This window comes from Chanodichthys erythropterus, chromosome 5 (assembly GCF_024489055.1).
Source record: "Chanodichthys erythropterus isolate Z2021 chromosome 5, ASM2448905v1, whole genome shotgun sequence".
NCBI classification, from domain to species: Eukaryota; Metazoa; Chordata; class Actinopteri; order Cypriniformes; family Xenocyprididae; genus Chanodichthys; species Chanodichthys erythropterus.
In genome coordinates, this window is record NC_090225.1 from 25,689,936 (window position 1) to 25,707,205 (window position 17,270).

Consider the following 17,270-nt stretch of genomic DNA (forward strand, 5'->3'; position numbering starts at 1 on the left):
GCCGCATAAGTGGAGCTTTTGCTTTTTTATTGATCTCCTTTTTTCCCATAGCTGGAAGGGCACAATATTTTCTCCAACCTGACTTCCAGTGAGTATGAGCAGGTGCTGGAGATCATCAGGAAAGCCATCATTGCTACAGACCTTGCTCTGTACTTCGGCAACCGCAAGCAACTGGCTGAACTGCTGGCCACAGGGGCGCTGGACCTAAACAACCGTGCTCACAGGTTAGAGGTCGTATTTTAGCTCCATTATCAAAGAAATCTTACCTCAACAACAGAGATATATTCAGGGAGACACCAAAAAAAGTGTGATAAGCTGTGCTTGGATTGGAATGCTAACATACTGCTTGAGTGAATCTCACGAAGATGGTTGCACTTTATTTTAAGGTGGCGGTGTTATAGAATAATTAAACAAATACGTACTGAGTAATATTAATTAACTACATGTACTACAAGGTTGCAGTTAGGGTTTGGTTTAGGGTTAGTGGCTTTTAATTATGCATAATTTACTGTTATTACTATAGTAAGTACATGTAACTATGTCACCTTAAAATAAAGTGTTACCACAACAATATATCCAGGTTACATTTCAAGTCAAAAGACATAAATAAATAATATTTTGTACAAATATTTTGCATTGTGACACTATTTCATGACAAGCACATTTTCTTATCTTTATGATTTAAAACTTAATTCAGCATAAATTAAAAGCTGTAAGTATGAATTTCTCACAGAAATAAAATGTGAAATGTTTTGAAGTATTTATTGGATTAACTGAACCTAATTCTGATGGAAAAAGAGATTTACGTAATGACACATTTACTGGGTTCACTCAGGATTTGTCAATAGTATATAATGGTGTTTTAGAAGTTTTCAAAATATATTAGTGCCATATTTAATTTCTGGCAGGAATGAAAAAAAGGCTGTAAGTGATAGAAGTACAATATGATAAATGGTTTGTAGCTACTGTTTGATAACAACATACAGATTATCATGGAAGCTTGCTTCTGCCACTGAATAAAAAATAAAAAAGGTAATTGCGACATTTATTTATTTCTTGCAATTGCGAGTTTACATCTCGAGTTTACATCTCTTATATACTCAGAATTATGTGATATAAACACCCACAGTTGTGAAAAAAGGCGGAATTGCGAGAAAAAAAAGGTCAGAATTGCATTTGCGAGTTTATAAAATTCTGAATTGTGAGGGAAAAAAGTCGCAATTATCTTTTTAATTGTTTTTTTTTTTATTTATTCCGTGGCAGAAACAAGCTTTCATAGATTATGCAGCTGATGAAACATCTTTCCGTGAGACTTTCAGCAGACAAAATATCCATAAACTGTTCTGAAAATTGTGCATTTTCTAGGACCTTCATACAGCGCATGTCATTGTAAAGAGTGTATGTCTGTCCCTCTCAGCCTCATTTTTGTCTGCATAAAAAGATTGATTTAATCCCGTTGATTAATTGCTGATTATTGGTCCACTACAGGGACCGTGTGATTGGTCTGATGATGACTGCCTGTGATCTCTGCTCTGTTACCAAACTATGGCCCATCACACGACTCACAGCCAATGACATCTATGCTGAGTTCTGGGCTGAGGTAAACTATATCATTGTTAACCAAACAGGAATCTTTTTTTGTAGTACCAATATTTATGTGTAATAAAGTAAATCATTTTACAGACCACTGTATTGTTTTGACCATTATGTCAAATTGCATGTGAAATTGTTCATTGTGTGTGTAATGATAGGGGGATGAAATGAAGAAGATTGGAATGCAGCCCATCCCCATGATGGACAGGGATAAAAAGCATGAGGTTCCCCAGGGACAGGTAAATGAGAACTTTCTGTCATTATCAAGCTCCTGACAGGCCGCCCAACAAAATGTTTCTTTTCCTATCTCATGCTTTGGAGCAACCTTAACATTGGTGGTGTGCCTAAAATGTGGCCTATAGGTAGGCGGCACATTAGGTCACAGTTATATTCACTTGTAGAGTAAACAAGCCTGTTTTATTTGTACCTTAGTCCTGTTTTTACCTATGTATTCAGGTGGGATTTTACAATGCAGTGGCAATTCCCTGTTACACCACCCTGTCAGAGCTGTTTCCTCCCTCCAGCCCTCTGCTTACAGCTTGCAGGTCAGTCACACACTCATGACAATGTTTGACTGCTATAATTCATAAGCACTTTTATTAAACAAATTAAACAGACTAATATATCTTTATCTGTTTGACAAAGCTGATATTATAAGACAGATAATGAATCTTCTTCAAAACTGTTATAATCACTATACACACAAATGTGACCACATATCAGTTTAATTTTATATTAATGCGCCAAGTGGCCATGTTGCCATAAACACCCTACAGGCTGATGAACTATATTACTTAGTGGAAGCATTGCTTATTGTGATTAATATAATTTTATATTATTAATTGATTGGTTTTATTAATTAAATCATTTTAAGCTGATTAATAATGCATTACTCATTTGTTCCTGTGTAGTTATTCATTAATGAAGGATCAGTATTCTAAAGTGTTACAGAGTAATGTAGATGATTGCTAGTGTGTTGCTGGGGTGTTCTGGGTGACCGCTAGGGTGTTGCTATGCAGTTGCTAACAACAATCTGGCAAGCATCCAGAACAATCTATGCAGTTCCTAGTTATCACATTGTTAGCATGTTGCTAGCATGTTTCAGATTGATGTTATGCTAGTTATTAGATAGCCAAGCCAACATTACAATAATAAATTCAGTAACACTTTATTTTAGGGTCTTTTAACTAGTTGCTTATTAGCATGCATATTGCTAGAATAGTGGCTGTTTATTAGTCCTTACTCCATAAGGATGCGAGCAATCCTCTGCCAAATCAGTGTTGTAGAGTACAAGAGACTGAACGTGATTCAAGGCCCTGATACAGTGAAGTTCTTTTTTGTTCTTCGCTTAGAAGTAAAAAGAAGTTGGAAATACCTTTGCATTGATATACGGTTGACAAACTTCAAGACGCTGTCCGCGCTGCTGAGAGGGAAATTTAGTTAAATATATAAATATGTGCTGTGCTTTCCTCTCAGTCACAAAATAAACAACAAAATGAAAGCGGTGAGAAAATGTCTCAGTTACATATGTAACCCTCATTCCCTGAAGGAGGGAACGGAGATGTCGTCGGAACTGTGCAATGAATTGAGGATCGCTTTTAGTGTCCAATCTACTTCGAGTGTAACTAAAATGAGCCAATGCACATTGGCATGCGATAATTGCATCAGCTGCTCTGTGCTGCAGCGCTAGTATATAATAAGCAACAGGTGCACCGCATATTTGCTTTTCCGCTGAGGAGCTGAGCTAGTGACTCGGCCGTACGGCGGATGTACAGCAACTGTAGTGACAGGACGTACATCTCTGTTCCCTCCTTCAGGGAACAAGGGTTATATATGTAACTGAGACGTTCCCTTTCTGCCGGTCATGTTCGACATATGTCGAACTCACCAACGAATTGGGGTTAACAACCAAGACGCCACTATCACTGGCCCTTCCAGCACTCTGCTTGAGACTCCTGGTCTGCCCCCAACTGTTGGAGCAGAAATCAGGGCTCTAATCAGAGGTCAGTCATTGCTGTTCTGCAAGACCCACCAGTGTGTCTATTGGATAACGCTGGGAAAGCATGCCCTTGAAGAAAATGGGAACACTGTGGAAGCCACATCCTGCCCGTAGGGAGGTGAAATGTGGCAGTTGCATATATGGACTAGCCAAGCAGGGTAGCACAACATATGGAAGTCTCTGGGGTTCCAACCTAGTTCTAAGGGGGAAAGAACACCAGCAGAGACGACAGAGCCCGTGGAGGGAAAGGGCTAGCCGGGACTTGGTAGCTTTACCATGTAAGAATACACATATGGGATCGCCGCAGGGATCACTACATATGGACACCCAACCAAACACATGTTCCACAATGCATACAAGTGTAGACCGGGCATCAGACGCTCCGCCACGTCTGACTGCCGGGGGGTGATAGGGTAACTCAACAGGGTTAGCCATTTCTGGGGAACACTACTGGAGTAAACGTATCTGGCGACTGGGGGTGAGTATACAGGAAGTTACTGTTCTGCACGAAGGCTATAGATTCTAGTGAACATTTTAAGTGTTGCCCAGCCTGCAGCTCTACAAATATCTGTCAGCGAGGCACCCTGAGCCAGGCCCTGGGCCCAGCTGTGTGCCAGTGCATCTGTGCCAAGGGCCCCCTTGGTCAGGGAGTAAAACAACTGGCAATGGGTCGAGTCCGGAGAGGCAAACATGTCTACCTGTGTGACTCCAAAGAGGTCCCATATAAGCTGGACTACCTGGGGATGGAGTCGGACCAACTCTGGACCAACAGGACCACAGACGTGCCTGGGCTGGGGTAGTGAAGTGGAACACAGGGACTCAACTTGGGAGGCACTGGGGTGGCCCAAAGTGGAGCCTGAGTGTGCTGTGCAACACTTACCTAGTTCCAGGGTTGGGCAGAGGGTGCGTGAGAAGGCCTGGTGGCATCCTCGAACCGCACACTGCTGCCTGGTAGCAATGGAAGACGGGGAAGGGAGTGGCGAGGCATTTGTTCTGGGTAGCACACTGCCAACCGCACCCTCTTGGGACCCAGAGATAGAGGAAATTGCACTTTTTTAAAATGTGGGTACCACTGGAGATTCTCCACCTGGCCCTCATCTGTGGTAGGGAGTGTTGTAGTCACCAAGTACTGACTGGTACCTCACGAGGCGGATCAGCACATCCTCTTGAAAGCTCCACGGCTGGCAGTGCTGAAGCGCACAGGGAAATGGCCGCGGTACACAAACAGGATAGTGCAAGCCTGTTGTGAGCACTCACACTCTCCTTGAAGGCACTCGCTCTTTAAGGCTGAATTAACAGCAGACTCATTGAAGGCACACACTCCGTGAGAGCTGTAAAAACAGCTGTTTTTGTTTTGCTCATGGGATTGCAGCCACCGCTCTCCATGCTGTCACACCAACACCAGTCTCGCAGAGGCTCCTTCCTGAAGAACGACTCGTGTGAGTTGAAATTCTCAGTAAATTTTCAGATCAGGAAAAACACATCCACTCTGCTCCGAAGCGAAAAGCCAATATGCGATGCACCTGCTGCTCATTATATACTCGTGCTGCAGCACAAAGCAGCTGATGCAATTATCGCATACCAGTGTGCATTGGCTCATTTTAGTTACACTCGAAATAGATTGGTCTCTCAAAGCGATCCCCAATTCATCTGCCAGTTCTGATGTACGTCAAACGTGACCGACTGAAAGGGAACAGCGGTTAAGAAAGCATCTGATCGTAGCCATGTGGATTTGTTTGCACTAGCTCTGCAATTCACTGGCATCATGTCGACAGATGAGTTAATTAAAAATTACATGGTTATAATGGATTAAAAAGTATATTTGAGACCAAATACTATATAGATCTGGCTATGTGAGACTATAGTTTGAATTAATTCATTCTTTGCATGACAGATTGATATTACAGTACAGAATGGCTCTTTCGGCATTATCTTGATCAGCCATTGTGGCTGATCTTTTTGAATCATTACAGATTAACATTGTCACTGTTACAGCGAAACAGCGAACATTTTTTAGTGTTGATATTAGTGGTCTCCATCTCTAAGCTAATGTTAAGTAGTGTTGCAGTTTGTCGCTGCAGAGAAAGAAAGGGAGGCTCTCTGGATTCCCTCACATAAAAATCAGTGTAAAGGCTTTCATTGACAACCCCGAAAAGAAGTCAGGGAAGGTCTTGTTTTTTAAGTTTTGTTACAAGCTGTTTACACATTAGCAATAAAAATGATTAATACATGAAAATACGTACATATAGCCCCTTTAAAATTTCAGTGCATAGTTATTTATTCTATGTGGTTTTATTACATATGGCATATATGGTTGAAATACAGTAATGTTGCTATATCAGATGACATGGAAGTTATGTTTCAAAGACAGGCTCAAAGAGCAGGTTCAGCACATATTCATACTCTGAATGTAATACATCATTTTCTTTCCCACTCTGTAACAAGAGCTACTTGCATTGCTTTGCTCTGGTCACATTAACTTCCATTATGTAGCCTTTGTGCTAGTTCTGATTTGAAGAACCAGGTTTCCAACTGGAATCTGTGGGCAGTGGATCCAGACCTTCCGGAGCCCTGGTCATTGTGAGATCAGAGAGAGACCAATAAATGACATCAACCTTACTAATTGAAAGGAAAGGGAGAGTCTAATTGTCAACAATTTTCTTCCTCCTTATTGGCATGTGTGCTACATGAAAAGGCAGACCTAAAAAAAAAAAAAAAAAAAAAAACTGGATAAATTGAGTATGACCACCTTCTTCCTGCCTGACTGGGTCAGATTACCCTGACAGCATTGCCTCTATAACTATAGCCACAACCTTTCAATTGCCAATTTGAGAACTGTAACAAGCAATCAGTAAAATTTATGAAAATAAGTCATTAAAATAGTCAAAACCAAATTTCATTAGCAAGTTGGATCCGTTATAAAATAATGCAAAAGTAAAATAATAGTAATAATAATAAATACATAAATAAAAAGTATTGTGAAATTCATACACAAACACAATTTTCTAATAAAAAAAATAAAAAAAATAAAAAAAAAATAATTTCAAGCATTTAAGCATAATTGAATTTTATGGAGAAAAAAAATGTATCCAAAGTTTTTGGGGCATCATTAACTATGCACCGATTCAGGCTGCGGCCCCTTTAAATCTCTCGCTCCCTGCCACCATCGTATCAAATAAAGAAAAAATCTTTCACACTTTATATTAGGTGTCTTTAACCACTATGTATTAAAAAGTAAAGAAAGTGTTAGGTATGACTTACTTGTTCATGTTGTTTTGCAAAACACTTTTGCTGCTATTGAGGTGGATACGGGTAAGGTTAGGGAAAGGTTTGGTGGTACGGGTAGGTTTAAGGGTGGGTTAAATGCAAGGGAAGGGTCCACAGGGTAATTATAGATGTCAAGTCAAGTCAAGTCAAATTTATTTATATAGCGCTTTTACAATTGGTAATTGTTTCAAAGCAGCTTTACATATTAGAAGCACAGAAAAAAAAGGGAAGTGGTTAAAACTGTACAAACAAGCGTGGTAATATGTAACATATACAAGATGGTGCTACATTAAGCCAATGTCGGCTGACTTCCAGGGGTGGAAAAAAAACCCTAGGAGAAAAACCCAGCGTGCTAGCACTGGGAAAAAAGTCCTAGGAGGGAAAAAACCCCTTGGAAGATATATATATGTAAATGTATATGGAGATCAAAATCTGAATTGTACATTTTTATTATAGAGATTAAAAATCGATTATATATAAATATATGTAAGCGGATACGGGGATCCTGGGCTACGTTGTAGTCAGGTCCAGACGCAGGTTCTCCATCTGACCTGGATACGGCCTGGATCCAGCACCCGGCAAACCTCAGGATAAGCAGAGAGACAGATATTAGCGTAGATGCCATTCTTGTTCTGATGTACAGGTATATCTAGTGTTATAGGAAATGTTCTCGGTTCCGGCCGACCTAATTATTGCAGCGTAACAATCCTTTAACGGATTTGAAAAATGTTAATGTATTGATAATGTGTTATGTGTATGCAAGAGCAAAGAGATGTGTTTTTAGTCTAGATTTAAACTGACAGAGTGTGTCTGCTTCCCGAACAATGCTAGGAAGATTGTTCCAGAGTTTAGGTGCTAAATAGGAAAATGATCTGCCGCCTTCAGTTGATTTTGATATTCTGGGTATTATCAACTGGCCTAAATTCTGAGATCGCAATAAACGTGAAGGACTATAATGCATTAAGAGCTCACTTAGGTACTGGGGAGCTAAACCATTTAGAGCTTTATAAGTCAGTAGCAAGATTTTAAAATCTATACGATGTTTTAATAGGGAGCCAATGTAATGTTGACAGAACTGGGCTAATATGGTCATACTTTCTGGTTCTAGTAAGAACTCTAGCTGCCGCATTTTGAACCAACTGTAGTTTGTTTAAAAGCCGAGCAGAACAACCACCCAGTAGAGCGTTACAATAATCTAGTCTTGAGGTCATGAATGCATGAACCAACTGTTCCGCATTTGTCATTGAGAGCATATGTCGTAATTTAGATATATTTTTTAGATGTAAGAAGGCGGTTTTACAGATACTAGAAACATGACTTTCAAATGAAAGATTGGTATCAAAGAGCACACCCAGGTTCCTAACTGAGGACGAAGGTTTAATGGAGCACCCATCAAGTGTTAGAGAGTATTCAAGGTTTTTTCGTGAAGAAGTTTTTGGTCCAAAGATTAGGAAATCAGTTTTTTCTGAATTTAATAATAAGAAATTTCTTGTCATCCAGTTTTTAATGTCAGCTATGCATTCTGTTAGTTTTGTGAATTTGTAGGTTTCGTCAGGGCGCGAGGAAATATAGAGCTGAGTATCGTCAGCGTAGCAGTGAAAACTAACACCATGCTTCCTAATTATCTCTCCTAAGGGCAGCATGTACAGAGTGAAAAGCAACGGTCCTAATACTGAGCCTTGTGGTACCCCATATTTAACCTGTGATCGATACGACATCTCTTCATTAACTACCACAGACTGATAACGGTCAGATAAGTATGATTTGAACCATGCCAAAGCAATTCCACTAATGCCAATATAGTTTTCAAGTCTTTTTAAAAGAATGTTATGATCGATAGTGTCAAAAGCAGCACTGAGATCTAATAACACTAATAGAGAAATACAGCCACGATCGGATGATAGGAGTAGATCGTTTGTAACTCTAACGAGAGCAGTCTCAGTACTATGGTATGGTCTAAATCCTGACTGGAAATCCTCACAGATTCCATTTCTTTCTAAAAAGGAACACAGTTGTGTTGAAACTGCCTTTTCTAGTATCTTTGACAGAAAAGGTAGATTCGAGATTGGCCTGTAATTTACTAAATCTCTCGGATCTAGTTGAGGTTTTTTAATAAGAGGTTTGATAATAGCCTGCTTAAAGGTTTTTGGCACGTGTCCTAGTGTTAAAGATGAATTAATTATATCAAGAAGTGGACCTACGACCTCTGGAAGCATTTCTTTCAGTAGTTTAGTCGGCATTGGGTCTAACATACATGTCGTTGATTTTGATGATTTGATAAGTTTAGATAATTCTTCCTCTCCTATAGCGGCGAATGATTCTAGTTTTACCTCAGGGACACTACAGTGCACGGTCTGAAGAGAAACTGTAGACGGTTGCATGTTTATAATTTTCTCTCTAATATTATCAATCTTGCAAGTAAAGAAGTTCATAAAGTCATTACTGCTGTGCTCTATGGAAACGTCAGCAGTTGAATCTCTGTTTCTAGTTAATTTAGCCACTGTGTCAAATAAATACCTAGGATTATGTTTGTTTTCTATTAAGAGATTTGAAAAATAAGTAGATCTAGCATTTCTTATGGCTGTTCTGTACTCAATCATTTTTTCTTTCCACGAAAGGCGAAAAACTTCTAGTTTTGTTTTCTTCCAACTACGTTCAGCTTTTCTAACAGCTCGTTTTAGAGCCCGAGTGTGCTCATCATACCACGGCGTTGGATTAGTTTCCTTAATCTTCTTTAGACGTAAAGGAGCGACCGCATCTAATGTGCTGGAAAAGAGAGAGCCAATAGTTTCTGTTGCAGCATCGAGTTCTTCTAAGTTGTCAGGTATACTAATGCGATGAAACTGCTCGGGGAGATTATTTATAAAGCAATCTTTAGTGGCAGACGTGATTGTTCTACAATATTTATGGCTGGGTGGTGGTTTTGTAGCCTTGGCTAATTGTATTATACACGAGACTAAATAATGATCTGATATATCATCGCTCTGCTGTAGAATTTCAACAGCATCAATATCTATTCCATGCAACAGTATTAGATCTAGGGTATGATTACGACAATGAGTGGGTCCTGACACGTGTTGTTTAACTCCAATAGAGTTTAAAATATCTGCAAATGCCAATCCAAATGCGTCTTTATTATTATCTACATGGATATTAAAATCACCAACAACAAGGACTTTATCCGCAGCCAGTACTAACTCTGATAGAAACTCAGCAAATTCTTTGATAAAGTCAGTATGGTGCCCTGGTGGCCTGTATACAGTAGCCAGCACAAATGTCAACTTACATAATGTTACATAAAGCACCATCACTTCAAAGGAATTATATTTGAAATTCTTTTGAATGATTCTGAATATATTACTATAAATTACAGCAACACCTCCCCCTTTGCCTTTCTGTCGAGGATTGTGTCGATAATCATAACCTTGAGGACTAGATTCATTTAAAGTAATGTAATCGTCTGGTTTTAGCCAGGTTTCTGTCAAACACAGCAAGTCTAGTTTATTGTCTGTGATAATTTCATTTACAATAAGTGCTTTTGTCTCTAATTCTGAGATGTCATTACAAAAATAAATTACAGATGTAATATGCAGGTATTTGTACACAATAAGTGCATTGTATCAATTTATAATTATAATATAAAATATATAATTAAAATAAAGTTGGACTGAAAACTTATGACATACATTAGCATGACACAGGGAGCGTATTAAAAATGATTTGGCTGCAAGAGAAGCATATATCTTGCAGAAAAAGAGAGGTGGTGAATCTTGTTAAGTAGTTAGTGTTCCATTCCAGTTATGCATATGCATTTAATGTTTTAAACATTTTGATGAATGCATTTTTGCTATTTTATTTCAAAATCCTCAACTGACTTAAGCTGATTATTCTTTTTATATGAATATAAAACATGACCTTTTTTGGTCTCACTTTATATTAGGTGGCCTTAACTACTATGTACTTACATTAAAAAAATAAGTACAGTGTTGTTATTGTGTTCATTGTGTTGTATTGCAAAACACATTTGTTGCTATTGAGGTGGGATACGGGGAAGGTTAGGGACAGGTTTGCTGGTATGGGTAGGTTTAAGTATGGGTTACACAACAGTGTAATTATAAATGTAATTACAGAAATTAATTACAGATGTAATTACATGCAGGTATTTTTTCAAATATAAGTACATTGTAAAACCATGTATGTACACAATAATTGCATTGTATCAAATGATTAATTTAAAAGTAAGTACATATAGTTAAGGCCACCTAATATAAAGTGGGACCTTTTTTTTTATTCAGCATTCAGCATATTCCTATTATTAGTGCTGTCAGGTGGCACATCTGATATTCATCAGGTGGTACAACCATTTAAATTTTTCAATTAAACCAACAAATAATAGGTCAAAGTGGCTGAAAACTAGATTGTAAATATCTATTGTATTGAATAAATTTATTTGTATACTTGTATTATTTGTCTGTCTTTAAAAGTAAAAATCAGATGCTAAAGATTAATGCCTCGCCACTAAAATGCAACATTTATAAATTAATATTAATAAAATACACAACCACAAAATAATGATGTCTGAGGCACTGTAGACACTCTAAGGGTTACTTTGCTAAGATTTCACTTTTAAATAATTGATTTATATATATTTACACAAAAAATTTCACTGACCCCAAACTTTTGAAATCTTTCTGCATATTTTTATATTTTTTATAATTTTATACCAATTTTGCAAATGAGGACAGCCCTAAAGGGAGATTTTTTTTGTTTGTTTGTTTTTTAAATTTGGGTTTTGGTCACTTCTTCATCTGTGTTTGCAGGGAAAACCTGGCCCAATGGGAACGAATTGTTCGAGGAGAAGACATCTCTACATGGGCTTCCACTGAGGAGGCCGAACTGAGCGAGACATCAGACAGTGGACCAGTGAAAGTGGACAACTGAATCTGTGGCACCTATCCCACAACACCACCTACACCCTGCCAGAGACGCTGGACTTCCTGTGGACAGTCCCACATCCTGCAGAGACAGGAGGAAGTGCAGAGGGCAGGCGGGGACGGATACGTTCAGAAAAATAAACAAAACATAATGTTACCTCAGTGGGTGACGGAGGCGTACACTCTAATGACATCAGGGCTCCCTTGTTTGATGGCTGGGACTCAAGTCCACTCTGTGTGGGATCACTTCAGCAGAATGGGCGTCATTATTGACAGTACTTTTCCTTAGGAGGTTGCTTCTGCATCTTTTCTTTTAGGTGATTATTTTTCTTTTTTTTTTCAGTTTCTTTTGTGGTCTTACATTTTAAGAGGCCTTAAATACGAACCTGAGTTACGATCTAGTTGGGTGACTCGTAACTAGAAGATGGTTCGTCTAGTTTGAAATGGTACTTTTTATCCTGCTGTGGTCAAAAACGTACGCAAAGCTACTTGAGTGGATTTATTTCTTAAGATAGACAGAAGGAATGTTCAGTCAAATCTAATGCATGAGGCACGATGAACCCATCGCTGTGGTGGTCTGATGGATGTTTTATATAATATTTTGAGCAAAAATGTTTTGCAGTACTTGAAGAAATACAGCCTATTTTGAGTGGAGTTGAAAACAAAAATCCCCTGCAGCGTGTCCTTCCAAAGCAAAGAGCTTTTGTGACGGCATAAGTCTCACTCTCAACCTTACTGGAGTCACACACTAGTCACGGTGTTCCTCCTGAAATCTGCAGCATCTTCCAACCTGATATGAAGTTCAGCTTTAACCTGTTGAAACTCATATTATTATTGACATTAAAAAGGGTCAAATATTCCTGTTTGCAGTGTACCTTGAAAACATACTGTAACTTTCAAAACTCGACATCTTCTTCCCAGCGTTTATTGAAACTAAGCTTCAAAAATGCCATGTACAACTTTCTGATGTCAGACTGCCTGCATTTACGTCAACTACGACACACCTATTGGGTGTTCAGAAACAGAGGTCTTAAAAATGCCAACAAAAACAACCCTTTTTAATTATATGAATTGGATGGGGTAGTGAAATGGTCATGAAATACTAAATTATGACTTTACCAACATTATAAGTCAACCTCAGGGGAAAAAAATGTAAAAACAAAATAGAAATATATGTATGGAAGCCTGATTATGGCATGGAATAATAAGACAATTGTGAGTATACTGTATCCCCCAATTCTGACTTCTGTGAGAACTGTGAGATATATTGTGAGGGGGGAAATTTACCTTTTTTATATTTTGCAATTGCGAGTTTATATCACGCAATTCAGACTTCATAACTGACAATTCTGACTTTATAACTCGTAATTGCGACTTTATTACTCCCAGTTGTGAGTTTATATCTTGCAGTTCGAACTTTATAACTTGCTATTGCGAGCTTCTATCTTCCAGTTTGGACTTTATAATTTGGAATTGCGAGTTTATATCACGCAATTCAGACTTTATAACTCGCAATTCGGACTTTATAATTTGCAATTGTGAGTTTATATCTTGCAATTCAGACTTATAACTCACAATTCTGACTTTATAACTCGGAATTGCTAGTTTATATCTCACAAATCTGACTATTACATGCAATTGCGACTTTATATCACGCAATTCAGACTTTATAACTCGCAATTGTGAGTTTATATCACGCAACTTTTTTCTCGCAATTTCGAGTTTGTATTGCACAATTGCGAGTTTCTATCTTACAATTCTGACTTTATAACTTGGAATTGCGAGTTTATATCTTGCAATTCTGACTTTATAACTTGGAATTGTGAGTTTATTTCTTGCAATTCTGCCTTTTTTCTCGCAATTTCGAGTTTGTATCGCACAATTGCGAGTTTATATCTTGCAATTCTGACTTTATAACTCGGAATTGCGAGTTTATTTCTTGCAATTCTGCCTTTTTTCTCGCAATTTCGAGTTTGTATCGCACAATTGCGAGTTTATATCTTGCAATTCTGACTTTTTTTCTTGCAATTTTGAGTTTGTATCGCGCAATTGCGAGTTTATATCTTGCAATTCCGACTTTGTAACTCGCAATTCTGACTTTATATCTCGGAATCGCGAGTTTATATCTCATAACTTTGACTGTATATCACGCAATTAAGACTTTATTTCTCGCATTTGAGAGTTTACATCCCTTAATTCTGATTTATAACTCGCAACTGTGAGAAAAGTTAGAATTGCAAGGTAAGAAGTCACAATTATCTTTTAAATTGTTTTATTCCATGGTGGAAACAAGCTTCCATACCTTTCACTATGCCCTGCCTTTAAAAAACACTACTGACCAATCCTGCTTTAGCAACTGGTGCATCTACCATATACCAGACAACAGTCCTTAAAAGGAACTTCATAGAAATCCTACAAAAATGTTGCCGCAGCACTTATAATAATGAAACCAGATAGATAAACGCATTAATTTCCCTTTCCCATATCTACAGTTCATTCAGATTAAACTTTGTCACTCTCATTCCCAACTGAACATAATTCACATTCTTCAAAGATTTTACTAGCATTACTGTGTAATTTAACCATTTCTTTTAAACAAAATCAGCAAATGAATAATGCTTTGCAACGTCACTCTTTACCATGAGCACATTTTGCTAAAATCACACGGCATTCTGTATAGCTTATCTGAGCGAGTAACTGTAACCAAGGTAGTGAAGCTTAGTGAAGAGTCAGTTGAAAATGCATCGGACTCTGGCAGTTGCACATTTCAGAGAGTAAGATTTATTTAATCATCATCATAAATTGTTAAAAGCAGGCTAAGGTGAATTTCAAGTTGTGACCCAACAAAAATCAATATAATGCCTATGTTTCAAATGGCTGAATTCAGTTTCATTGTTTGTTTTGTTTTGTTTTTTACCTGTAAGAGGCACCTGCAGTCCCTGCAGATGATGATGGAGCTCTGACTGACTGATGGCCTTCTGTAAATACTGCAGGACTGATGAGTGAATGTAATCAATACTGTCACAAACTGCTTCAAGATGCCTGTTAGTTTTTATGTGTACCAAAGGTGTACACCATCAGATATGGGAATGTTAAACATGGCTTCCAGTGGTTGTGTTGACATGCGCACTGTGTAGAAAGATTGAGTTTGGAGATGTAAGCTACATTCTAATGGTGCTATCTTAGGCAGTCATGCACTTTCTGATCATGTGCGCATGCAAGTGTGTGTGTGTGTGTGTGTGTGTGTGCGTGTGTGCATGTGTGTGTGTGTGTGTCTGTGTGCGTGTGCTCTGGAGTAATGCTACCAACCCCACCTATGGCGTCAGAGTTGAGAGGATCTTTTCAGCACCGCTCACCTCAGTCACCAAGATCATCCACAACCAGTTGTCTTTCCCCTCATATGCACTATGTTTAGAGACTATTATTATGGTTATTAATATTATTGCTCCTATTATATTATTATTGCCACAATTATTGATTATTACCATGGTTATTTTGTTAATTAGAGTTAAATTTTAAATTAACTTATATTTTTTATACAAAGTTTAGCATTTTTGTTTTGTACAGAACAAATTGTACATTATGGAATAAAGCAAATGGTCATTTAGAGAAACTGCATACTGTTGCCTGAGATAACTGTCTCAACTCTAAATGTGAGAGCAGTAATTAGTTTTATTAAATATTTCTGACAAATTCATATTGTGTGAATTTTTATTTATTTATATATATATATATATGGAAATGTTTACAGCAATCAGTCTTTTTGTCATGGATATTCAGTATGTGACAGGGAATGGAAGCTTAATTAAATTAACATTTAAACAGATCAACAGATGAGGTAATTAAAACTCTGTTAAGATAGTTTGATTTATTGAGATGTATTGAGACTAGACAATTGATCTGGCTATGTGAGACTATAGTTTGAATAAATCCCTTTTCATTGCATGACACTTTGACATTACAGTACAGAATAGCACTTTTGGCATTATCTCTCGGGACTTTTAAAGCATGAAACTGAAGTTGTAATAGTCTTTTCTGTATCACACACAGTTTCTGCCAATCTCATGTTAATCTGGAGTACATATAGAGTAACAATGTATCCTTTATATCTCCGAAAAGTCTTTAGTTTTGTCATATTTATAAAAGATATGCTAAACCGAGTCTTTCCGAAAAAAGCCGAGCTCCTGCCGCCAGAGCTGTGGGCGGAGCTAAAGAGTCACGAGCGCGTGCAGCTTCTGCCTAGAGATCGCATGCTAGCTGTGACATCATTATAAATAAAAAAGGTTTGTGTTGTTTACATTATATGCACTTGCGTGCGGATTGCCAACAAAACACAGACATAACACAAACACAGACACAGACATCTGATACAGCTTTACTCACCACCCGCAATATGCAAATCCAGCGTCGAACTGGGACTTGTTTTCAAAGTATTCATCACCAAAATCCAGGGAACAAACAAACGTACGTGCACAACTCCGTTGCTGCCACGGAAAAACAAACTTCATCCACTGTTCCCTTAATGCTGGGTTCTTTGGGAAGCTGAAAAAGGTAATCTTTCCCTCACAACCAAAAACACACTCCTTTGTTTACAGGAGTTGTGTCTCATTTCGGAGGCTGCGTCCTTCGGAGGTCACATTTGAAGGCTGAATACTTCATCAAGGATGTCATAGAAAAGTAACCGTAATAAAATTGACTGATATTTATTGTGAGGTGTAAAATACTGTAATTTCTTTCTTACGTTGCAATCTAACAGTTATTTTTCTTAAATGAGACCGCCTCAATGATGTATGCAGCCTTCAAAGGGTGCATCCCTTGAATTGGGACACAGCCGTTGCTGGAAAATCTCTTGGCTTCCGTATCCCGAACAAAACGCGTTGATGGGCGTCCACTTGCTCTGGGTGAATGGGCGGTCACACTGCACTTTTCTTTCTATTGACTTCCATTCAAACGCATGCGAATGCGTCAGACCGGAAACGCTTGTGTGAAAAATTTCGCATTTCGCTGCGTTCCAAAGTTCAAGTTTGGTGAACTCTGACCTGCAAATTCGCATCATGTGAAGACGTGCGACCAGTAGAAGATCGATTCGTCATGGCATGACCTCTTGGCTGAATTAAAAGAATTATATTTTTTGCAGTAAAGTCGAGTAGGTTCTATATTTTTACATTTTGAATGTATTGCCTTAAGTTATGGGTTGAATTCATGTTTATAAAAAAGACGTTGTAGAACGTGACGTCATATCACGACCGTTACAGCATCCGAATAAATTTCGCAAGTCTAGTGTGACCACAGCTTGATGTGTGTGTGCGCGCTTATCAGGGAGAAGTGCCTATACAAGGAATTCCGGTCTCTCTTTTGACATCATACAGGACGCACTTGAAAAAAAGTCTCTGAAACCTGTACCGAAACCGGACGTAGTGGATTTGGCACAGAAATAGAGTACTTCAGAGATGACAGCTGTTTCTCTAAATGCGTTC

At 38.2% G+C, this 17,270-nt stretch overlaps 1 protein-coding gene across 10 annotated transcripts in view; it reads left to right on the forward strand.

Moving 5' to 3' along the window:
* pde10a (phosphodiesterase 10A) overlaps nucleotides 1–15,802 on the forward strand; it is a 156,031-nt gene extending 140,229 nt beyond the window's left edge. For 7 of the 10 annotated variants that reach the window (XM_067386703.1, XM_067386704.1, XM_067386708.1 and 4 more), the window contains 5 exons: nucleotides 52–224; nucleotides 1,489–1,600; nucleotides 1,752–1,832; nucleotides 2,050–2,138; nucleotides 11,680–15,802. In XM_067386703.1, the coding sequence (XP_067242804.1) occupies nucleotides 52–224; nucleotides 1,489–1,600; nucleotides 1,752–1,832; nucleotides 2,050–2,138; nucleotides 11,680–11,800 (576 nt within the window). In that variant the 3' untranslated portion in view covers nucleotides 11,801–15,802. The remainder of the gene's footprint in view (nucleotides 1–51; nucleotides 225–1,488; nucleotides 1,601–1,751; nucleotides 1,833–2,049; nucleotides 2,139–11,679) is intronic. The other 3 variants (XM_067386706.1, XM_067386711.1, XM_067386713.1) reach the window with 1 other exon arrangement.
* Nucleotides 15,803–17,270: the final 1,468 nt, after the last annotated feature.